We start from the raw sequence: 25,486 nt of genomic DNA, 5'->3' as shown, positions 1-25,486 counted from the left end.
TCCATGGCAAGATGAATACAGAGAGCCACTGTTGGTGCTGGGGTGGTGCAGAGGCAAAAATGGGACAGTGAGTCAGCTGTTTGGAGGGCAGTTTTTTCAGACTACGTATTTGCACAGGGACCAGGGAGATGCTGCCACCTGCCCTCGTTCTCTGTCTTTTATTAATGATCGTGGAGGAGGAGTCCTGAAGTGTCCCAGTGTCCCGAAGCCTGGAAGGTTCTCCTGCTGTTCTGCAAATCTGTGCATGTCACGCAAAGCCAGGGAGTGAGTCATGCTCAAAGAGGAGGCTTTGCTCACAGATCTCACTGTTCAGTGAGCTCTAATCCTGAGAGCTTTTTTTAAGACATGTTTGAACAACAGCATCTTTCTCTTTCTAATATTCAGGCCCTCTGTGTCACTGGTTCATTTATCACTTGCCTTCACTATTGGTCTTGGACAAAATTTTGTCCTCCCACATCTAGTCCCCTGTCCCCCTAAAACTCACAGGGTGCTCACTTTATCTCCTAAATTATCATTCCTGACTTAACTAGCCTCAGATCAGCTTTCTCTATGTATTATATTATATAATAGTAATTCTGTTACAATCTCTTTTTCTTCATGTACCCACTGAGCATGTTAATGAAGACAACACGCTCCCTCCTGATAGTAGCATCTGTGCATGGGTGTGTGTGTGTGTGTGTGTGTGTCCGTCCATAAAACACGTCCTGAAGCATGGCTTAAATATGCAAAGTCAAGAAGGTCTCATAAAATATTACAAAAAATAAATGAAGTAAACACAAACACCGTCTGCACAGCTTTACTTCATGCAATTATGAAGCATTACACTCATTATAAAAAATGATCACAAATATATTTTGGCTAATATTTTGGAGGCCAGAGCTTTTTAATTCTTAAACCTTCCACTACTAACACAACATATTTTTATTAAATTGTTGTTAGAATCAAGACATTATGTATAATCTGATTTGTTTTTAAGATATTGAGGTTTGGATTAGACATGCTAACATGCTAATAACTATATCAGAGACTGACTGTGCTTCACAGACTCTTGTGGGTTCCTAAAACATGGCTTTAAATGAACTGATTCTTTGATTTGATTTTAAAGTGATTTCCTGTCTTGATGAAACTAACAAGACTGAGAGTCCACTGTCTAGTGAACAGTCTAGTGTCCATTTGATGGTGCACTTGTTTTCAGAATATGACTCAGACCAGATGACATTACTGGCTTTAGTTCTCACATGAGGCTACACGTTTTTTCCCCCCATTTGCATGACTCTCCTTTTCTCTTGAAGGCAAAAATGTCATCATATCAAATGTGATTTGCGCCATTATTTATGTATTTAGTCATATTTCCGAATTCTGATTCTCATTTATGCTGCAGCAGATAATTATCATTGCTGTTCACTGTCAGCTGTAGCTTCTTTAATAAAAAACGGAGGTGATCACGAGCGATGCGAGATGTACTGTAGACTTTAATTCAACTCCAGTGGTACACAACATAACGTATCCATGCCATATTCTGGTGAGAGAAATGGCCGAGTGGTGAAGGAACACGTGTTGTTGTATGTGGACAAGATCAAGTTGGGTTTCCTGTGTATTGCGAGACGCTCTTTGAAGATACAATAAACGTGTTTCTTGTGTGGCATTACTTCAACATTGTCTGTGATTACTCAGACATTTCATAGACATGCTAGCACTTGGGGTAAATCTCTTGTCTCAAATTGTAGCTAAGCTTTCTCTAAGCTGTATGTATTCTCTGTATTCTGTAAATTACACTTGGACTAAAATGCTGCCTGGAGAAAAAAAAGCATCAAATGCCTGAGTCTCAGATTTGCAGCTTGGGATAAAAACATTTTGTAACCACAGCAACTTGCCAATGGTAAAAAAAATATATATATATTAAGGAACAACACCTCATAATTTTAGCTGTTTGTTATTAAGATTAATGGTGTAGAATATTCTCAGAAGAAGTTAGTGTCCTCTTATCACTTATGTAATAGTAGCTGTAAAGTGTTGTTCCCTCACTAGCTTCTCTCTTTTTCAGTACTGAGAAACTGGAAAGCATAAACCCCTCCATTCTGAAGACTTTCTCATGAAGGAAAACGTACAGCTTTACCTTTGAATTCTAGAAAGCAATGACACTGGAGACTCCTTCCAGAAATGCTAAATAAACATGTCCTAACAGAAAGGCGCATCCACCATACAAGTCCCTGTGTTAGTTGTCATAATTTATAGTAAGAATCATTTATTAGAACGAGTGCATTGATATAAACCTGTGATTTGCATTGCACCTGGCAGAGCTGCTGTTATAGAAAATTAATCAACATCTTCTGGCCCATCAAAATCCAGAATTCTGTGGTCTAATATATTATTAATGCATACTAACTAAGTAAAAATGGCTTAAAGTGTTTCCTAATCTTTGTTCCTCTGTCTCTGCTAGTGTATGCTTCCGTGAGCCTGTACCTGCTTCCCCAAAGACCAGCTACATTGCTTCTCTATGATGATGTGGTGCAGCTCCTGCTTGGTTCTCCAGGTGAGTAAAGCTCTCAGTGATGCTCCTTATGATGTTCTCCAAACTGCTCCACTAAAAGTATTAGTTTTTTTTTTACATGGCTTGGTCTTTTTCGGTGAACCTGTGTTCACTGCAGCCTCTGACAGGAGTCAAAACCGATGTGGGCTTCTGCTCTTGGAGCCCATCCTCCTCAAGGTTTGACATGTTGTGCTTTCCGAGATACTTATCGCCTCACCACGGTTGTAAAGAGTGGTTATTTGAGTTACTGTAACCTTCCTGATGTCTCAAACCAGTTGGGAATTTCTCATCTGATCTCTCTCATCAACATGGCATTTACTCCTGCAGATCTGCGGCTCACTTTGTTTTTCACACCATTCTCTGGAAACGCTAGAGATTACTAAGTCACTAAGATCACAATTTTCACTCCATTCTGTTTGATGTTAGCATTAATGTCCCCATGAAGTGCCTTGAAACGCATGTTATTGTTCGTTATGTTGACATAATTTCCACTGAAACCGGAATTCAGGGTGGGGCATATTGAGTGGCTCCTCCCCCTTTAAAAAAATAGTCAATAGCACATTTGATTTTACAGTAAATCTGATGAGAAGTGCAGAATGATGTCATCAAAATTGTTGATCTGTATTAGTGGTAGAGAGAGACTGTCAATTTTGAATGCATATATCTTCTAAATGCAAAGTCGGTCATTGTTTTGAAGTACTCTACCTTGTAGATAACCTTAAGGCTTTCATATTCATACTAGAAGTCACGAAACATTGATTTCAATTTTGATTTCATGGGTACTTTAACTAAACCTCTTGACCTGTATCTGCATGATTTGATGTGTTCAAATCTGCTGCCACATGATTAGCTGATGATTAGCCACATGATTTGCTTTATATTTTGAATCGTTACCTTGTTGCAAAATACGTTTCATTAAAAAATTTATTTGTAGATAAATAGTAAAAAAAGCATGCACAATTTTGCACTTGGCTATAGCTTATGTTGCCTTCCGAATGGGAAAGACTTATTAAGTGAACACACAGATGTCTCCCTACTGGAATAAAAGGGTAGAGGCAATAACAATGTTGTGAATATCACAGTGTATTTTTGTCCCAAATTCTCAGCGCAGGCAATGAACTGAACTTTTCTGAAATCAGGTCGATTAGCAAGAAGGGAGTTGTCAAAAAATTTATGCTGCTGCTGTGTGAGCATTGCTGACGTTTCTCTTTCATGCAATAAACACCTCACTTTCATATCAGCAGAAGTGCTCATGGCTAGATGCAGGAAAAACTGAGGTGTGCAATTAATGTGGTGTGAAGCAGGCGATATGGAAAGCATTTTCAGGCTTCTAAGCACAATGAATGTCCTGTTAAATTTACACTCATTATCAAGCTGTCTAAGGTCTGCATGCTTTAGCACGCAGTTGTGGGTGTAAAAAAGACTAATAACCTTTTCCCTGTGGGTTTTGCGCTAGTAAAACAGCCTGAGTGGCTTTGATGGTTTTAGCCCATGGCTAGTCTGCTGCTTGGTGATTGGAGTTATGGAGGGAATTATGGGTGTGCTATAATGCTCGGGTTTATGGAATGGTGTTTTTATTAGGTAGGAGGTCAGTAATGCCTTGGAAGCTAAAACAAGAAGAAAAAAAATTCTAGTGCTGAATGCTGAGTATTCTGAGTATTATTCATGGTGCATGTGTTCATTGCTGCATGATTTTCCGAGTTTATCGCTCTTTATACCTCCATTATCAAACATGATGTCATCACTTTGCAGAGGAAATGAAACATTTCTCCATGTCACCTCATCCTCAATCTCTTCCTCCTGACGCAGCTCTTTTTGTCAGATTCTTATCTATTTAACAAGCCCCTCTCCACATGCTGCTGAATAGCTGCTCGAGCTCTGAGGCCTGAGTAATCGAGGCTGTTTTGCCTGATTGCACTGACTGCACTGACTGCTGTTCATTGATTATAGTCCGGCTCGTTTAAAAGAGAGCAGTGTGTTCACTCTTTATTCTGACTGACAGCTCTCCACTCTTCATTTAAGAGGGTCTGTCAGTCGAGAATGACAAATGATGTTCACCCAGTATTATAAAGATGCCATTTGTAATGTTTAAATGTCTTTCTAGATATGTAATAAGCAAATCATTTTGAAGATAACCCGAAAAGAATCTGTACTGTGCAACATTGTGATGTAACGGGTTTGGTTAATTTCTTGAATTCAGGCCTTGGTTTACAGAAATTAGCCCCACCTCAGGCAGAACAGAGATACTTCACAAGACATACATGGTCACAAACTGAATTTTTTTAAAGGGATGATAGTGTGAGCATTGTTTGCCAGGTTTATCACCTTATTTACATTGGGAATGTAAAAAAGTAACTGTGAATGCATCGTAATACGCAGCAAATATTTGCTTCACTGTATTTCAGAACATTAGCAAGAATAATAAGTACTGTTTGGATGGGATAAAACTTCCAGAGGTGTGAATGTTAAGTAATGTTGCTGGAGCCTGTCTGTAGTAATTATGATCAATTCACACAGGATAAGCTGTCTCTGTATAAATCACAAAGATTGTATTGTCTTCATGATGATTGCATGGTTGTCACACTAAAAATTCTGTGCATACTACATACACCACATTGTAATACAAACTGATTGTTTTGGCCTTTTTATAAGCACTTCTTGTAGTGCACTTGAACATTAGTAGGTCATATGAAAATAGCATGTACACTATATGACCAAAGGTTTGTTGACATCCAATTCCAGATTCAGTCCTTTTCTATGAAGGCTTTCCACTAGATTTTGGAATGTTGCTTTTGGGGATTTGCCCAATTTGCTGTTCTAGTTCATCCCAAAGGTGTTCAATGGGGTTGAGGTCAGGGCTCTGTGCAGGACACTCAAGTTCTTCCAGAGCAAACTTGGCATACCATGTCTTAATGAACCTTGCTTTATGCACAGGGGCATTGTCATGCGAGAACATGTTTGGGCCCTTTAGTTCCAGTTAAGGGAAATTGTACTGCTAAAGCATACAAAAACATCCTATACAAGTGTGGGCTTGCAACTTTGGGGCAACCATTTGGGGAAGACCCATATACCTTATACAATGTACATTTCTAGTGATCATTTTATAGAAAGTAAAACACAATAATTTTCAGATGCACACATGTGCAGTCTGTAAAACAAAAAATACTGACATGGCTGATTTGGAAGGGACCAAAATCCCAGATGTACTCCCAGATATAATAATTACTTTAGCCCACCTCCCCATGTAAAATTAGTCAAATATGAATAGAGATATTTTATATATATTTATATATATATTTATATATATGTGTGTGTATTTGAATACAGTTGCAGTTAAACGGTATAATAGGTTGTGCTAGGATTCCCTGGATGATCCGGATTTTAGTTTGAATGGAGAGAGATTGGAGCCTGCTGTATAACTATTCTCACATTGAAATCCATTTCCATGGCAACTTTGGCACGGAAAGGATCATGTTGCAGAAGAGTGAGGCTGAAGAGAGGCCTGTTAAAATGCAGTACATCTCCAGTGTGGGGGCGGATGCTGGTTTCTACTATATTGGAACAGCCTGAACTTCTGCGCCCATGACATTTTTGGGTCTGGGTGTTGTATTCTGAAAGCTCTCTGCAAGAGTGATGGAACAATTTGTGATAATTGTCGGTTATTAACAGACACACCTGACTCTGTCATACAAGGCCTCTGATGCAATGGAGTGTCATGTTTCTTCTAGGATTTGGTCAGTGAAGTTTCCATCAGATGTATGATAATGAAATATTGAAAAGGAGTGGATGTAAACAGACACAGTATCAGGAGCTGACCTTGAGGCTGTTGGATGAGTGGCTATTTCGTTTCTGTTTTGAGCCAACAGACGTTCCAACTGATTGGAACAGAAAGACGTAGTGATCATACAACCTCTACTGAATGTAAATGAAAATACAACTTCAGTTATCAAAGCTGCCCTGACTCATATATTATGCATTGGATGGATAAATGAGTAGCCTCGGCACCTTGGACAAGTGCATTTCATGTCCATTTTTTATTTGTAGTTGCCCAGCAGAAAAGTAGATTCAACAAGAAAATAAACACTACTTCTTTTTGACTTTTGCACAAAGAAAAGTTTGGTATGTATGTTTAAAAGTCGGTGCGGCACATGATGATGTAACTATAGAACATGTTTACAAATCTCTAGTTGTACTAGTTGGATTAATTAGTGTGCATGAATGATAGATGATCTTTTCAGAATCAACAATATTGCCTTGGTGCTACATCCTACCGTCGTATATCCCTATATCACCCATAGCTGTAAATATTTGCAGGTCTGTTTCATTAATGGGCAAACTGTTAATCAAGCAAATAGCCTGTAATGTGAATGTTTAATGTTGTAGCATCACTCCTCAAATGAGTATATGGGTATATTTGTGGTATGCTAATGACTCCTTGTTGCTAGCCTACTGAGGTTACATTAGAGCATTGTCCATCCACTGAGATGTCATGGCCTAGATTCGTCCATCCCCTGCCATTCCATGCTGGGTCAGTTCAGGATTACAATGCTCCTGTTGCTGCAGTGGCAGAAAAGTAGAAAGAACTGGACCATGAGGAACCCATCAACCTCATTTCCATTCATGCACAATATTTTGAGTGGAACATTGTCAAGCTTAATGATGATAGTTGTCAACGTCTAGGTTGCATTCCAGTCATTGTGTCTGGTGAAACCATCAGTCTGAGTCTAAAATTAATTTTGTTGATTATTTCCAGACTTTCACAACTATTCTGAAATTCATATTTCTTCTCTGCCATGTTCTCATCTCTTGGCTTGTAGTATGAGGCAAACCACCTGGCTCTTCTCTTAGATCCTGAATCAAGGAGCAGGTTGTACCTGGCTCTCTCTGACACCATGCTAGAGTCTTTTTTTCTTTTTAGCACAGACTTATATCTTTACTTCACCTGTAGTAGGGAGGAAGGCAGATAAGGCATGATTCCCACAGGAGCAATAGAGAGATAAGCTTTATAAGATCAAAGTGAGGAATACTGAAAGTATTCAAACCTCAGAAAGATGACTGGCTGGTCAGAAGCCAAGAATATGCCTCACTGATACATGCAATGCACAAGGATAAGGTACACAAAACTCTGAAAAGACAGTGTACCCATAAACCCCCTCACTGACCTTCTGATGCTAGAACTTTTGACTTGAGCTTTTGGCTAAATTCCAGCAGGGTTTAGACAGTGAGGCCGTCTTGGCAGTAGTCCCACACATTTGCACAGAGGGTTTATCTTAAGTAAGGTAAGCAAAAATGTTGGCAGAAAAAGAATATCCTGTTCCTTAATGAAAAGCTATTAATATGATGAGAATAGCATTTGAATAAGTTTGCAGTAAAGTGTTTTCTTATCACAGTCAGCCATATTTTGCTTCTCTATTAAGATATAAGGGCATTGCTGTACCAAAGCTATTAAAAATGTAAACAGTGTACATACATACACTGAAGACAGTTTAGGGGCGTCACTTCAACAGGCACAGGACCTGAATACCCAGTGACCCTTGCAGTTTCAAAATGGGGATCCACTAGGCCTGTGCAATATTGATTTTTCCATGCTTGCGATTTACCATTTTAGAAAATCAGCTGTGTAGTCGGGAACTGCTTGCTGGCAGTGGCAATCGTGAAACCTCATCTGGCTGGTGGACTGTTTACCATGCTATAAAGAAACTGTACATTTTGGGTCTAATCCTTTTACAAAACAGTTGTCAAATGTTCACATGGCTTTCAGTGTTTTGCTGCTGCTAAAAGTGTTTAAACACATCTGAGCATTTACCAGCCCAGGAGTCACCATTAACATTATAATTAACATCTCTTTTTAGGTCAAAATCTTTGTCCTTTTTTCTGTTTAGGATGAAAATGGAAAATGCTGTTTTTGACCATTTTTGTCTAATATTTTTCAGTGGCATCCCTAAGAAATATAGTTAACTGATGTTAACTATACACCTGTCTAATGTTAATTATCATCGTTATATATTAATTATCACATTAATGAGCTCAAAACATTCTCCTTTTGAAGAAGAGGGATGGGAATTCTAGGCAGTTTCAAAATCGTATGCAATTGGCTCGTCTCCTGTTTTATTGAGGTGAAAAAGACTGCTCTTTTGGCATACTGCGCAATAACTCATTCTAGCATATTATCTATACATGATATTACACAGCTACAATATTCAGTGACGTTAATTCAAACTGTATTATATTTCCAATCCTGCCAACCATAATGCATTTTGCGTAGGAGCTCCACAATTTAACAATGGAATCATTAAATCGCATAGACCTAGGATCCTCACAAGGCCAAGAAATTCTCTGGGTGAGATATCACTTACAGAGAGAAAGCTTGGAATACAAGTAAAGGCTCTTACCAGTTCAGCCAACTGTTCTGCAGCCATGGAAATAAATATTGTGGCTACCTCCACTCTCAAACTCTTAATTTCACGGTGTAGACATACACCCAAGTGTGCTGTCGTTTTCAGAACAGATGGGACACTTCCATTCACCTTTGACCTAAAGCTGACCCTTCCCTCAACAGCGTCCCTCAGCTGCATTAGACTAAACACAGAGCACTTCCACTCATTCATATTGTCCAACCGCATGTCTCCCACATCAGCAATCTGCACTTGTTTTCATCAGGTAATGATGCCAACCATTCCTGCTACAGAGGTACCGTTAATGCTAACAATGATTGCCATGATTGAAATGATGACAAATTGGCTGGTAGAATTGAGGAGAGTGCACTTCCGTGATCAATGTGAGTGCAGTGAGTCCCTGGGGTGTACTGATTAACATTTGAGAGATTGATATTGCAGTGTCAGTTGGGGCTTCTCCCCCCCACCCCCACCCCCTCTTTTTTTTCAAGGTTTAATTGTTCACTTCCATCATAATATTACACTATTATGATTTCTGACAGAAAATGATTACGGCTATTCACACTTGTTCCAGTCATTTTACATGAAGATATATTAAATGTCGGAGGATAAAAACAAACATAAAGAGCTCTAAAGACTTCAGGGGGAAAATGTTTTTGATCCATTGTGTCCTGACTTACCAGGACCAGTTCAATATGGCACTGTTCCTGAGGCAGACAGACAAGCTCTGTTCAGTGGCAGAGAAAAAGGAGGCCTGAGAACTGGGCTCTGAGGAACCCCTTAACCCCAGTGAGCTTCTTGTTTTCCGCATCACTGAGCACATCCATACAGCCAGAGACTAGCACAGCTGATGGCAGGAAATGTGAAGGGTTGGGGTGACACAATGGTGAATACTAACTGTTTTTGCGTGCTGTCAGGGACTTTTAAATTTAAATCATTAGAGAAGCTGTTCAGTAATTTTAATTTTCATTCAGCGTAATCACAATGACTGTTCAAACAGTACACATTAAGTTAGGATTTAAACATGACAGGGCGTGCTGATATAGGAAAATAATCAACCACCCCAACGTGTTTTATTCGTCTTATAACGCTTAAGTTGCCAATTATTGCGTTTATTTATTAAAGAACAACACATTCTTTCTATCCATTTATAGATATATTTTATGTTGTGGAAATGTTCTAATCAACTATAAACACTTCCCTCACTTTCTCTTGAGTTAATAAGACAGAAGAAATTGCAGCTTGTTGCTAAGGAACACAACATCCTTTGTCCACAGACTTTCCTGTGGTGGAAAACTTAAAGGAGCATCCTTACCTCTGTCTGTTACAAAGCTCTAACACTGGAGACTCCTTACAAAAAAAAAGTTAAATCGTCTTACTTACACATATTTAATCAGTTTATTGGCCTAATACGTGGATGGGGTACCTTACAAAACATGTCTATTAGCTGTTACTGTAGAAGCAGTAAGATATTACAAGTGTATTAATATAAACCTGTGATTTGAATTACAGCTGGAGCTACAGTTAGAGCTACTGTTATAAAAACAGAGAGTCGACTCCTTCTGACCAATAACAATGAAGTATGAAGAATATGCAAACAATGACTCCATGTGTATTAGTGAGGTAGTGCTGTGGATTTCTGTAAAGAAAATTCAAAACCATGACAGCCCTAACTATGATACTGTGTGTGATGTCATAGCAATATTTAGTGTTTACCCATATGGAGAGAACCAGAAGAGCATCTGTGCCATTTCAGACAGCAGACTTCCCCAACTCTGGAACCAAGCCACATGGTTCCCCAGTGTGAAGTGGATTCTGTGCTGCTGTGTGTGAAATAGCCAAGCTCTTCAGGAACCTAGCCAGCTTGGCAGACTACCAGTCACAGATAGACTTTTCTGTGCTTTTATTACGTAACCACACTTTTCTGTGTCGACTTTATTGGGATTGACCCACCTATGACCGTCATATGTGGGCTGGTTTTCCTTCCTGTGAATCACTGTTAAAGCAATGCTATCAGTGAAAGAGACCTAAAGAAGTAGCCTTATTAAGCATCAAATTCCTATCAGGCTTCTTATAGCCTAATTAAATCTGACCCCACTTTAATGAATCAGCTGTTGTATCTGTTTGTTTTGTCTGAGCGCTTGTTATTAGATTCCATTTGTGCAAAGTTGAAGTGTTTAAAGTGTATAGTGATTATGTGGAGAGATGTAAATGTAGGTATGGCAGTTTAATAAAACAACAAGTCCAAAGGATGAGGCAGAAGTCAATAATCATGAACAGGCAGAGGTTAGGCAATCAGGAAAACAGTACAAACAGGGCAGGGCAAAGAGACGAGATTGTAAACATAAGCAAAGTAAAAAAAAAAAAATCAGACACAGTACGAAGGCTTGGTATAGAAAGAGGCAAAAGGCAACTGAGCATAATACTTTGCAATGGTTGTGTGTGTGTGTGTGTGTGTGTGAAAGTCTCTTAATTAGTGTGGTGTGATTGAGAACAGGTGTGTGTGATTAGTCCTCAGGGGAAATTGACTTGTCTGTGTGTTCCACTGAGAGAGTTGTAGTTGGACATAGTGTTCCTTAACTAGAATGTGATTCAGGATGTCATGTGACCGTGTTGTAGTGCAGTGCCTGCTGGGAGCTGTAGTCCAGATTAGCCTTTGGGATATCCATGATATTCTGACTGTTGAGAGTTAATTATACATCAGAAGTCTATGCCTCTTTTTTGCTTGTTTTAGATACCTCGGGTTAAGAGTCAATAAAAAATGCCTCCATTTCAAAGATGTGGTGTTTGACATCATTTTTCAGAACAGACCGATTAAACATAAACTTGTTTCTGAATTGCATAACTGATTAGCAAATAGCAAAATGTATGATTGGACAAAAATATCATATCACTATTGCAATTTCTAAGATACGATATGTATCATGACATATAGGTCTGCAAAATGGGCAGCAATACAATAGTTCATCAAAAAAAATTATAGATAATACATTTTGTACATTTTTAAGTGTATTTTTTAGATTTAAAAAACAACATATATATATATATATATATATATATATATATAGAGAGAGAGAGAGAGGTAGAGAGATAGATAGATAGATAGATAGATAGATATAGATTGTGGGTGTTATGCTATATGATTCCTAAATGGTCTTAAAATGTAAAATATGATGGTTAGATGTTTAAGGATACACTTATTCACTTGTTTTTTCACAGTCAATATGATCAAGATGTCAGAGCCTATAAAATTTGAAATGATTGAACCTAATATAGTTTTCATAAAATAATTACAAATGCATGCCATACTTCTTTAACATGTTTCGTAAATAAAATTCTGCCAATTCTAGACATTTACAGATCTGTTCTGTCAGTCGTCATCACACACATTTGCTACTGGATTGGGTCCAATTTCAACTAGAGTTGATGTGTGAGGAATGCCGTGGGACTGGAGCAGAAATTTGAGTATGTGTGTTATGGCTGAGTGAATGTGATGGAAACGTAAAATAAAAAGAGAGATAGAGAGCGTGGCATTATGTGACAGTGGATAAGCCTGTCTAAGCCTATCAGTGGCTATCTATCTCAGTGCTAATCAAAACAGGCATCCCAAATTCACACAGACACAGGTGTGTTTTGGGTTTTGCATTTTGCTTTTTGTCTTCGTAGGATAGCTGTATAGTGGGGCATATTCATAATATCTGTACTCTACAATTATGTTGTTTTTGGATTTAAACAGATATGTAATAATATTAATAAGGACAAAATGGATAAAGTTCTGACATTTGGGCATATTTACTAAATCTTATAAGGAGGCTCAGATTTGAGGACTCTTAAAATAATTTGGAATTCCAGAGATGAAAATCTCCCCAGATTGCCCCAGTGATGCGGAATAACATTGAAGTAATACAAGTTAAATATAATATATTTCCATGTGTTCTTGTATTGTATTGTAGGTTCCAGAAGTCATCCATGGGTACAGCTCCAGAGAAAAGCCATTGGACCCACAGTCAACAGTTCCCAAGTCCCTCTCTTGGCCATGCTCACCTCCACTAGGAGCCAGTACGAGCTCGGTGGCTTCCCCTATCCCCTTGGCCTGGAGAACAACAGCACAGGTGATTTCAAAAAGATTCTTTTAAGCAATTCAATTAAAATTGATGAATTTACATAATCCGTGTAATTCCGTTATGGATTCTTTAACTGAAAAAGTTAACTGAAACACCGAATGCCTTGCACTTTTAACCACAGCAAACCTGCCAACCAGCATTTTGAGTAGGAGCTCCCAATTTTATCATGGGAGTATGCTGATAATGGTACTGTAGTTATCACTCAAAAATACACCCAAAGAGCAACATTTGAATCTGGAATGACTGACAGTCGCATAGGTGTTTTGAACTTTCCAATATTAACTGACATGCACTAGAAGCCCCGCCTCCTTCCCCATATCTATTTAGTAATCGTTTGATCAGTGCTCTCATCTCAACTTGATTTTTCTGTTTGAATAATGCACCGATGTGGCACCCTTGCTTTCTGTTAGGGTCAACAGAGAATGTTTTGAGTTCATTAATATGAAATAAATCTATAAATCTATGTTCAGCTTTGTTAACATTTGTATTAGGGTCGTTATCGTTTCACAGTTAGTAACGGGGTATGCTCAGACCTCACCTCACTCCAATTGTTCTCATCCATTTTGTGTCCAACTCTTCTGGACTCCGCATAAATCATATTACATCTACTCAGTTTCTCCATGCGGGGGATGTGACTGTACTGTAAAAGCTTTGGCTGTATAAAGCCTGGTTTATACTTGAAGAATGACCTTGGGTGCACATGTAGAAGCAGCAGCAATGCAAGTGGCATTGTTCATATACTGACTTGCATATCTTACCTACATCTGGGGGATTAAAAGCAACATCCACTAAATGGTACCTTATAGACAAAACATCACTATCCATCTGGATTCCAAATTCGAGCTGTTTTTGTGATTTCATGCACAGTGATGTTAAACAAACTAATGATTTCTATCTCTCTTTAAAACTTTCTGCCATCTGCGTGATTGTTGTCATGATGTGTGTCTCAAGTCGAAAAACCCTGACCCTGCATTCAAAAGTATTTACTAATCTAGAAGATCCAGAAGACGGGGCATCATGTTCATTTCTGAGGACATGCACAAGCAACGCTCCAAACGACCACAGGATCCAAGCACAGCAGCCATCTTGCATACACATACGCATAGTTAAAAGGAAGTATAATGGAGCCTTAATCTGCTACTGTTGTAAACACCTTACATTGCTACCTCTGCTTCTATTCTTAGTATGTTTGTAACTTAATCATACACGACAGCTATTAAACGCAGAGAAGAACATGGTATTGCTGTGAGAAACTAAACATAACAATGATCTATGTTTTTGGCTAAGCTAGCAATGTTTTTTTTTTTTTTTTTTTTTTTTTCACCAAAAATAGCACTTAGGTTTTTCAAGAAAAATACATCTACAACAGAGTGTCAAATGTAACAGTTTACAATTCATTTGAATGAAAATGATCATTAGAAAGTTACTACGTTTACACGGACAGCAGGAATGTAATTATTGACCTTATTCTGAATAAGACAATATTCTGATTAAGGTGTTTACATGAGTCACTTTTAGAATATTCCTTTCATGTTCCTGTTTTACATGTTATAGAACATAGATCAATTAACAGGGCATGTCATTACGTCACCGTGCCACGCCGTCCGATGTTCTCTCCAGAATTTCACGTATCAGCATACAGTTCATCTTCGTTATGGTACCGTATACAGTTTTGGGTGTTTTTATTTTGAATTTTTACAAACGCTTCAGATGTGGTTAATTATTTGTCATGCTGTACATGCAAATAGACGACTGCTTGAAACCGTGGGCTGCGTCCCAAACCGCATACTTACCTACTATATAGTAGCTGAAATACGTGTAATTCGCCTACTATCTAGTACGTAAGTACGCGGTTTCGGACGCAGCCGTGCTCTCTTGTTTGCTGTAAAATGGTTGAGCACTGGCGAGTGTGATCGTGTCCTGTCGTAAAATGCGGTGAAAACTCCCACACGATGTTAATAGTGTGATTAAGGTGTGTACATGCCTGTAATACACTTCGATAATGCGACTAAACATGGACAGCAGTAATATAATTATTGAACTTATTCTGAATAAGACAATATTGTGATTAAGGTTTTTACATGAGTCGCTTTTAGAATAGTCCTCTCATGTACCCATCTTCGTTATGGTACCATGTACAGTTTTGGGTGTTTTTATAAAAAAAATTTTTACAAACGCTTCAAGTGCGGTTAATTATTTGTCATGCTGTACGTGCAAATAGACAACTGCTTGAAGCCGTGGGTGCGTCCCAAACCGCGTGCTCTCTTTTTTGCCGTAAAACGGTTGAGCACTGCCATGTGTGTACGTGTCCTGTCGTAAAATGCGGTGAAAACTCACACGACGTTAATAGTGTGATTAAGGTGTGTACATGTCTGTAATACATGTCAATAACGCGACTAAAACAGGAAGACTCCACATGTCTTAATTCGATTTGTGTTTACTTCGAGTATGAGCTTAATCGGATTAAGGTAATTAAAAATTGCTGTTTACGTGGTAGTTTCTTAATCACAGTATTGTCTTAATCGGGTTAATAGTGGATTATTGTTGTCCATTAGTGTAAACGCACTGAGTGAAACAGTTGAAAATGTTGCCCATAGAACTACTCCACAATCCTGGTTTCAGTGATCATCATATTTATAAAATAATGAAAATCTACTGTGTACAGTACATTTCTACATCATACATTATATTATTACATTATTACTATCCTATTCATTATGCATTACTAATCCTTATTCATCTTCAGGGATATCCAGGCTGCTACAGTAGCTCAATCTGTGTTATCGCACCCCCAGTCTCTGCAGTGTTGGAAAATCTGCTCCTTTATTTGGTCATGCATTATTCACACTGTCCAATCCCCTTGGGTATTTTCATGTCCCATGCTTTGCGTTTACAGGGTGATCTGTCTCCTCCCCCACCTTTAGTGTCAGTGTTCCTGCATGAGCCAGCCCCTCTCAGCACGAACACTTAATGCTAGGTTACAGCATGTCCTTTGTTGTGTCTCCACGTACAGACATGTCTTTCTTTTTCATTGCTGTATTCTCTTTTGTCAAGGCCAGAGGCTGAATGCATTTACAACAAAACACCAGAATTATTCGCATCCTGTTTTTATTCATGACTCATTTACAACACAAATTAGCAAATGACAAGAACACAAATGGTTCAAGTCTAAAGCACATTAAGACAGGGTGGATGATTTAGGGCATTTGAGACAATTTAGGCATACAGAGAGAATGCAAGCTCTGGCCATGCCAATATTAAAACTGGTTTAGTTTTATTAATCATCGCAGTAGTCGGCTCAAGAGAGACACAATCAGATAAGTAATAAAACATGATGGGATGTTCTGTTATAGTGTTTCATTTCTCTTACACAATGGCAGTTTATTAATGAACAGCACATCATGCTTTTTAACCATTTATAGTTACATTTAATTTTGTGGAACATCCACAATCCACAAAGTTAATTCCTGACAGAGGCTTACCTTATCAGCCTCTTTTTTCTCTCCTGAAGTTAATAAGACCAAAAAACTTAGCTCATCACCTTGCCAAGAAAACAGAAAGCACCGTCTCCTTGGAAAACTTGCTGACTGTTAGGTCTGATACTGGAGACCCCTTCCATAGATGTTAAATAAGCACCTCCTAAACTAAAATCTTATACACCGTATCAATAATGATTTGTTTTTCTTTTATAAATAGCGACGCGATTTTAAATCCATTTTTTAGTAGAGTTAGATTTACGTAGCGTCCTCCATATGATCAAGTTGTTACTATGGAAACAAAAATGTATTTAAACGAGCACACTATTATTAAAGCTATCATTTAAATTACAGCAGGAACTACTCTCAGAGCCGCTGTTATAGAAAATTAATACAGAGAATTCAGCAGCTCTGTGGTATAATACAGTATAATAACCACTGTGACATTTGTGATTTTGGATTATTCCAGTTGTGTAAAACGGATTGAGGTTGGAAGTTCATTCCACCACTGAGGGACACACTAACTGTCTGTCAGTGGTGTAATGAACTTCCAACCTCAATCCGGACAGCAGAATCTGTCGCTATCTTCAAAAAAGAGCTAAAGACCCACCTGTTCCGTGAACACGTAACTAACCCCTAAAACGCCAACTCCACATTATCCTTTAAAAAAATTGAAATAAACAATAAATCTTACTCCGGCTCTTACACCTCGACTCTGCGCACTTTGCTTGTCTAGAACTCAATTAAAAAATCTTGTATGGTAGCACCACTTGTATTGTTCTCCGCTTGATATATCGCTTTGGACAAAAGCGTCTGCTAAATGAATAAATGTAAATGTAAAACAGCAGTTAAGCCAGCAAAAATTACTTTAACACAACAAAAATATTCTTAAGTAGTGTAGTCCCCCCCAATACTGTTTTCAATATTTTGAGCATCCACACGCAATAAATATAGCGAAAATTGAGAACACTGAGCCTGTAATGTCTAAGAAAGTTAGAGATAGGGCTGGGTGATACAACAGAAATATCATATGATACTTGAGTACATTTGTAATTACTAAAAATGTAAAAATAAATAAATAAATAAAAATTTTAAAACATCACCATACCAACGATATCTCCAGAAAAGTGTATCATGTAATAATTTATCACGATATCGATATTATATCGATAAATTGCCTAGCCCTAGTTAGACATACTTTTACAGGAACTCCTCCCTGCAAAGCATTTTAAGCTTAATTTCTTCATATATCTCTCTCTCTCTCTCTCTCTCTCTCTCTCTCTCTCTCTCTCTCTCTCTCTCTCTCTCTCTCTCTCTCTCTCTCTCTCTCTCTCTCTCTCTCTCTCTCTCTCTCTCTCTCTCTCTCTCTCTCTCTCTCTCTTTGTGCCCTCAGGCTTGAACAGTAGCTGGGTAGAGCTGACTGCAGTGGCTGCAGTTTGTGCCACACTCACTGGACCCAATGGCACTGAGGTGCAGGTCTCAGAACCTATCCATGTTTCCGTCCCTCTTCCCTCAGACTCTCCACTCAAATCTGCCACCAGTGTCCCCATCTGGAGGTTTGAGGACAGGACGGGTAAGCAATGATGTGAAATATTTCAATTAAATGAGCATTGTATCAAATGTCCATACAGTACAGATGAAAATCAGGTTTCACACTTTCTCCGTTTTCATGGGACAACTTCAGCTAAAATGTCTGCATTTCGGGATTCCCTTTGTGGAGGGACTAGAAAATGTTGTGTTTCAATTATATTATATAGATCTGAGAGTAGTGACAGTAGTCCATAAACACATTTAGTGTACGTGTGTAAATGTTTATATGGTGATGTTTTCTGTGAAGAGATGTTTATTTAGCATTCATAGATGGAGTCTTCAGTGTCTTCATGGCTTCATAACTCGTGTCAGGCCACATCACACCACAGCGTCATTGATTATTGTCCTATAACAGCATGCCCCTAAGCATTATTCCTTACCTAATCAACAGCCATATTAATTGCAAAATCACTTGCATATGTCGATTCTGTAGTGACCACTTATGTTTACTATTTTAACCATTTTAATGCAGCTTTAATTCCGACTGATAAACACAGACTGCAGTCAGAGCGTGCTCGGTGCAGAGTGCATGAATAAAAGAAGATATTCAACTACTGCAGCTGCTTGAGGTTAGAAGATCTCAGGTCATGATGGGAACATTGCTTCACAGAAGGATTGTTACTCAACGCGGTTCAGAGAGACACAGAGATAGAGAGAGACACAGAGAGAGAGAGAGAGAGAGAAGGGGGGGTATAAGTCACATTTGCAACCTTAGATGCAGGCATTCTTTTAAAGCACAGAGGACAAGGACTGCACAGTTTGTACTGGTTTCTCAGGGAACGTACAGTATTTTGAGACATGCTTTGGATTACAAAGCATTTTTGTTATGTATCCTTCTGAAAAGATTTTCACCAAAACATCTTCATGTGGTTGTATTTTTATGACGTGAATTCATGAAATAAAAATGACTCTATATATTTATTTTGCTTTAATTGCCAATAACAGTTAAAAAAAAATAAATAAATAAAAAGAAAGCATTGAAGAAGATCTAAGAAAACTTTGCTGAAAAGCACATGTGCAGAAGGCTTGCAGGAAAGCCTTCATGATTTACAGTAGGTAGCTAATGTGAGCTAGGAAGCAGACTAGAGACAGGTTGGATAAAGTTGTGTTGCACATCTATGTAGGATGTAGGATGCACATTTCAGAGCCTGGATATTATCAGACTTTGTACCTAGATACAGATAGTTTATACATTTGTATGTAGTATTTATCTTCCTGGGGGGGGTGCACGGTGACTAACACGTTTGCCTCGCACCTCCAGGGCTGGGGTTTCGAGTTTGCATGTTCTCCCCGTGTTTCATGTTAACTCATGGCTCACTTGCCCTAGCTCTGTTGAAGGGCTCTATTTGCTTGTTTGTTTAACTAAAGTGCATGTAGATTTTGATATTTTTGCTTGTCATAGCTGATGTTCCAACTACCTAGCAAGCTCAGTATTACCAGCCACTTAACAGTAGTCCGTTGGTATTAGGGTGGAGTCGAACAATGATAACAACTAGTATCCAGCACAAATCATCTAAAAATACTGTGAAAAAAAGAAAAAAGAGAGAGAGCTTTTTATAGAAGAATTAACACTGATGTTAGATGTACGAGTTTGTCTTAGCATAAAGTTACCTTAATTATGCTGACATTACCAGCTTACATACATGTCCCTTCATATAATTAGTTGCAAAGCTACCATGCATGTGAATAGAGAGAATAGAAAAAATATGCCAACTCAACCATGACATTGCTATTTTCTCCCAACAAACCCGGATCATGCCGAGTAATTTAATTACAGGTTTATCATTAGAGAATATTCATTGTATAATCTGACATTTTTACAGAATTCTGCATTTTTATTGGGATCATCTCATATTGTGTTACAAGTAATAGCTTTAAAAGACTGCTGAAAGTCTAACACTGGTGTAAGGCAGCACTGTCCACTATCATTAAGACTTTTTTTTTGGAACCACAGGTCGTTCCTACTGTTAAAACCACCTACGATTGTGTAGTTAGTCATCTGCTGGTGAGGAGCAACTGTAGGCCACATATTATGATCTTGTATATCTTGTATAACATGACTTGAGGTATAGATTCGTCTTTGTTTGTCATTTGCCAAATAGAATTTAGCTTGCTTTCCTGTAAACAGCTTTGATTAGTGGGAACCTGCACTAGCATTAACTTAAAGGTCTTAACATTAGGTGATACATCATGTAAAATGGAGGTCTTAGTCCATCTGGCTGTTAAGCGACAGCTTACTAAGGCGAGCTGGGGAGGAATGGATATCAATATGCAACATGCGTGGGTGGGCAGGATGTACTGGGATTTCGAAAAAAAAAAAAAAAAAGAATGAATAAATGGACAGTCACAGCCATGTGTTGTGGGTGTGTGTACACACATGAGTTTAAGAGAACAGTCTCCCTTTGAAGTCTATTTGTTTTACAGACAGTAGAGAGCTTAGCCTCCAGTGTGAGGGAGGCAGGGTTGCATGACCTGTTCTGGGAAAGCCCCCTACTTCAGGGACTGAGCAAGGGTTGCATGATTTAAGGACATACATCGCACCCAAGTGGCCAGACTTTAGCATGGCAGCTGTACTGGATCTTTTAATTTGCCTCTAAGGACTTGATAAATTGACTGGTGGAGCTTTCAAGATATAAATTATAGCACAGCTTGTAGCTGAAAAACGGCCAGCAGAGATTGAAAATGAGATGACCTTAAATAACTGGGAGAAGGAAATAAATTTGCAAAGCATTAAGGATTTTTTTATATATATAAAATGAGAAGTTTGGAAAATGAGAAGTTTGGAACACTGGCACTTATGCCATCAATGGTCACTATTTGGGTTGCATCCCACTATACTCACTATATTGAGTTTTGATGTAATGTTTTAAGTTAAACGCTACCATTTGGCACTAAACTGAAAGGAAGGAATATTAAGTGCTCCTTCCCGCCCTTGCATCAGAACAGCCTCCATTAGAATTTTTAAAAACCTAAAATCCATAAATACCGTAAATATTTTGCTTACTTAGCCATTGTACTTTTATATGTACTGTAAGTCTCATTTTCATAGGCTTACATTAAGTGATCCTGGTTTAAAATGATGACAAGAATAACAACCTGCAGGTTTTCTATACAAATTATTATAACTTCTATATGGGATTTCATTGTGTTTATCCATGTGTGATTGTCCTACAGGTCTGTGGGTTAGAAGTGGTGCAGGCTACATTAAAAAAGATGGGTCTCACATGACCTGGAGTTTTGTGACTTCACATTTAGGATACTGGCTTGCAGCATTTCCATCAGCTGGAGGTGAGCTCTGCTTTGCCCTCTACATTGACATACAGTACCACCCAAAGTCATTTAGTCAGATGTTTGTTCTCTATTAAAAATATAAAATGTTAGTGTTACTGGAATGCTGCCAATGTTTGATAAATTAGACTTGTCACAATATTTGTAATGGAGCTAGTCAAGACACTTGAGATTCACACTAAGCTGAGGAGGTAAATCATGACATTATGTCCTAATATCCTAAAGATGCCATACATTTTTATAGGAGACATTAACAACATAGTATTTTCATATTTCTGTTCCAGGCTCAGTGCTGAACAACTCCGGCCTGAGAGATATCACCACATACCACACCATCTTCCTTCTGGCAATTCTGGGTTTTATGGCACTACTGGTTCTCATCCTGCTCTGCTTGTTGCTCTACTACTGCAGGTATTTGGGTTCCAACTATCCATGTTGAACAGACCGAACCACATAAGCCAAAACAGATTAATGAGCCTTTTTACTTGGGGTGGTCTTTAGCTAGCTGTGAGGCCACCTGTACAAAAGCATAGCTTTAGGATTGAAGTGGATGCAGTACTACTAGTTCAAGGCCACTTAGGCTTATACTTTCTTTTTTATATATGCTATATGGACAAATGTATGCAGCCAACTGACCATCACACCTATATTTGGGCCTTTCCCGATCTGTTGCCACAAGGGTGGGAGCACACAATTGACTAGAAAATATTTGTATACTGAAACACTTTTGGTATGAATTAGACCACTGATTATTGATCAGGCCTTCTTGCCTGACATCAATACCCATCCTAACTAATGTTCTTATGGTTGAATGAACAAAATCCCCACAGCAATGTTGCTTCCCAGAAGAGTGGAGGCGGTTGTGACATCAAAGGAGGGGTGGAGGCTATTGAAACACCAACTCCTTATTAATAGACATGATTTTGGAGTGGAATGTTCAACAAGAACATGTAGGTGTGATAGTCAGGTGTACACTGTGCCAATGCAAACTCAGTAGTATTTTATCTCATGTTCACATTCTTTTTCAGGAGGAGATGCCTGAAACCCAGGCAGCATCGCCGTAAAATGTATATCGCGTCTACTCTGGAGAGCTCCAAAAGGGACCAGGGTACATCCACTTCTCACCTTAACCTCATCAGTGGTGGACGTTTGGAGACAGCTTCCTCCACTGGAGATGGTGTGAAATCAGACCTGTCCTCTACGAGGGACTTGCACAGTTCACGGGAAGGCTTTTTCAGGTGCAAGCAGCACCATTCCAAGGGGAACAGCAAGCAAGGCGAGAGCTTCCCACTACATGTTACCTGTTCCACCAACACCAATAACTTAGACCTTCTACGAGATGACCATGGCGGGAGTTATAGTTTAACAGATGATTCTGATGACCGTAGGAACCATTGTCATCCTCATAATGCCAAGGACAATCAAGGTTATACATCTGATCCTCCTTCTCCCCCACAGTTGCTTCCATTTGCCGGTCACTACCAGGAGCAAAGACGGGACAGCAAGCCCCCAGAGTACTCGGCCTCTCAGGCTGTTGATAACTTGAACAGACCTGTCTCTATGAATGCACAGCCAGGCCAGCTCATCTTCTGCCATTCCATGGAGCAAATGAAGGACAGCATGTACCACAGTGTTGTTCCCACCTTAGTCATCCCAGCACATTACATGCGCCTCTCCACAGATCTATCATCCATGGAACAGGCTGTGGACAGGCAGCAGCAGCTGCAGCATGATATGGAGACTATTCAGGTGAGCATGACATTACCTCGGCAACAAAGTCAACAGCAGCAGCAGGATGCCAAGCTGCAGAATGAGACAGAAAAAGCCAGCCAGCAAGGAGAGGAGTCAGAGGATCAGAACTGGACTTCAGAGGCCTCCTCCGGCCCAGTCCACATCCCTGTGCTGTTCAACGAATCCACCATGACACAGATGAATGGAGAGCTGAAGGCTCTCACAGAGAAGAAACTACTGGAACTTGGTGTAAAACCTCATCCTCTAGCCTGGTTTGTGTCCCTGGATGGCCGTGCCAATTCCCTTGTCCGGCACTCCTACATCGAGCTGGGCAACGAGCCTCTACGGGCACCCCAGGAGCACCATGCAGAGACATACCCTGGGAATTCAGGAAGGTCTTCCCAGAGAAAAAGCAAAGTGGAAAGAAAGGCAAAGGAAGGTGGTGAACGAAAAACCCATGGCAAGATCTACTCTAAGCTCCCAGTCATTGACACCACCAAACCTAGCACCAGCAGTGAGAGCCACACAGCCACCTACTCACCAGAGGATGGCTCCATGGCACCACTACTTGATGACACGCCAGAGTCCCGGGGTGGAACATTTCCACGTAAAGGATGCAGTCGAGACTACAGTGCCCACAGCAGTATCAGAGAAGACCGCAGAGATCTAGAGACCAGCCCAGACGATGATGACAATGATGGAGCTGACAAGGACGATGAAGGCGAGAATAAGAAGAGCCCATGGCAGAAGCGTGAGGAGAGACCACTCATGGTGTTCAATGTCAAGTAGTCCCCACAAGCACAGATTAGTTCTGTCATGGGCTCTGCCGGTTTCCTTGTCCGGCACTTCTACATTAAGTAGGGCAGCATTATATTGCAGTCAAGGATCATCATGGTACCTTGTCTACACATTTGCCTCTCATTGCGAGTCTCTTGACTCCTCCATGGACAAAAAACATGGATGGGCTGTTGCTTTCTTGTGTACCAGTTTACAGAAGTAGTCAGAGGTGGATCACCACCAGTACAGACAATATGATTTTAACAGTGACTTGCCTCTCCTTGTCAGCTAGTACTTAAGGCTCATATTCTCATGGATGTCCTGCAGGTATTTTCTAGGATGTGAACACCACTAAACCAGAGTATCACATTTTTAAGCCTAGTTTATTTCTTGAAATAATTTGCTGTGGTTAACTTTCAATGTCACTACCCTGAGGACAATGTTTCTTCTTCTACCACTAACTTCTTCACTCTACTGGGAATGACTATGAGCCATTTTTAAATGGACACTTAAAGGATTTCTCTAAAGAGTATGAAAGCCCAAAAATGATTAAATGATGAAAAGACATATGGACTGAATTGTGGAAGGTCTGGCAGTTGCTTCTTCTTTTTTTTCTTTCTTTCAATCTTTTCAGGCTTTCAGGAAGGTTTGGTTTTTATATGATTGGTAATAAAATAGAAATATGTGTGTGTGTGTCTGTATCAAACCTTCACAAAAAGGAGTGAAATATTGCTGGGTTAATTTGTTTACTCTAAATATGACTTTCCATTTAATGCCCCTGAATTTGCCCTTTTAGAATCTGCATTTGCAACCTGTTTTGTGTAATCAATTTTACATTTCTGGAAGGCTTTAATTTTTTTTTTTTTTTTTTTTGCAACTTTACTGACTTTACTGTGTTATTCTCTGACATCCAACTGAATCCATAGGCGATACCCTTAGCCTCATAGAGGAAAAGGTTTCTCAGTACTTTGGATGATTAACAACTCTAGCTAAAGGCATCTACTTGGGGAAAGGCAGCCCCTTTGTTGCAGAACTATACATTGATATTTTAATAGTATGTGTCCACTTGCCTTGCCAATTATTTTTGCTGCATGCAATTCATTTTTTCCGATAGTACTGCTGCATTTGCACTGTGCAGCAAAAAAAAAGGTTTGGTGTACTGCAGCAAAAGTTCAATGAAGCTGAACTGCATGCAAATAGTTGTGGCCACCATGTTGTATTTGGCCAACCAGGGGAAGACATTTCATTTGCAATAATCAATTCCAAGTAAATGCCAGAGCAATGCCAGGGACAAAAAGAGAGAAGCCATGCAGCAGCATGCAACCATAAAATGTGGACATGTAGTGTTTCGTTTCCCAGAGGGACAAACCAAGAAACACTTCAGCATGCTAGGTGGAACCTTGTTGTCTAAGAGTTTAATTCGGCAGAATTTTACTTTTGTTGTCTCATATCAAATCTGCTTTTGTGCTGTCCAAGAACTGTATGCTATGAGAGGCCATAGTATAAAGTCAAAATTTGTAATATTTTCACATCCTCCATAATAATACTAAGATTATTGGTTGAATTTAACTTGTG

At 39.2% G+C, this 25,486-nt stretch overlaps 1 protein-coding gene across 1 annotated transcript in view; it reads left to right on the top strand.

Annotated features, from left to right (window-relative positions):
• fam171a2a (family with sequence similarity 171 member A2a) overlaps positions 1–25,204 on the top strand; it is a 54,435-nt gene extending 29,231 nt beyond the window's left edge. Inside the window, exons 3-8 of the mRNA XM_017456584.3 lie at positions 2,441–2,533; positions 12,879–13,037; positions 17,919–18,098; positions 21,290–21,403; positions 21,688–21,814; positions 22,432–25,204. Of these exons, the coding sequence (XP_017312073.1) occupies positions 2,441–2,533; positions 12,879–13,037; positions 17,919–18,098; positions 21,290–21,403; positions 21,688–21,814; positions 22,432–23,923 (2,165 nt within the window). The 3' untranslated portion in view covers positions 23,924–25,204. The remainder of the gene's footprint in view (positions 1–2,440; positions 2,534–12,878; positions 13,038–17,918; positions 18,099–21,289; positions 21,404–21,687; positions 21,815–22,431) is intronic.
• Positions 25,205–25,486: the final 282 nt, after the last annotated feature.

The sequence above is a fragment of the Ictalurus punctatus genome, chromosome 2, assembly GCF_001660625.3.
Source record: "Ictalurus punctatus breed USDA103 chromosome 2, Coco_2.0, whole genome shotgun sequence".
Taxonomy (NCBI): Eukaryota; Metazoa; Chordata; class Actinopteri; order Siluriformes; family Ictaluridae; genus Ictalurus; species Ictalurus punctatus.
The sequence above is the reverse complement of the archived record's forward strand: the minus strand, read 5'-3'. Positions and strand labels throughout refer to the sequence as shown.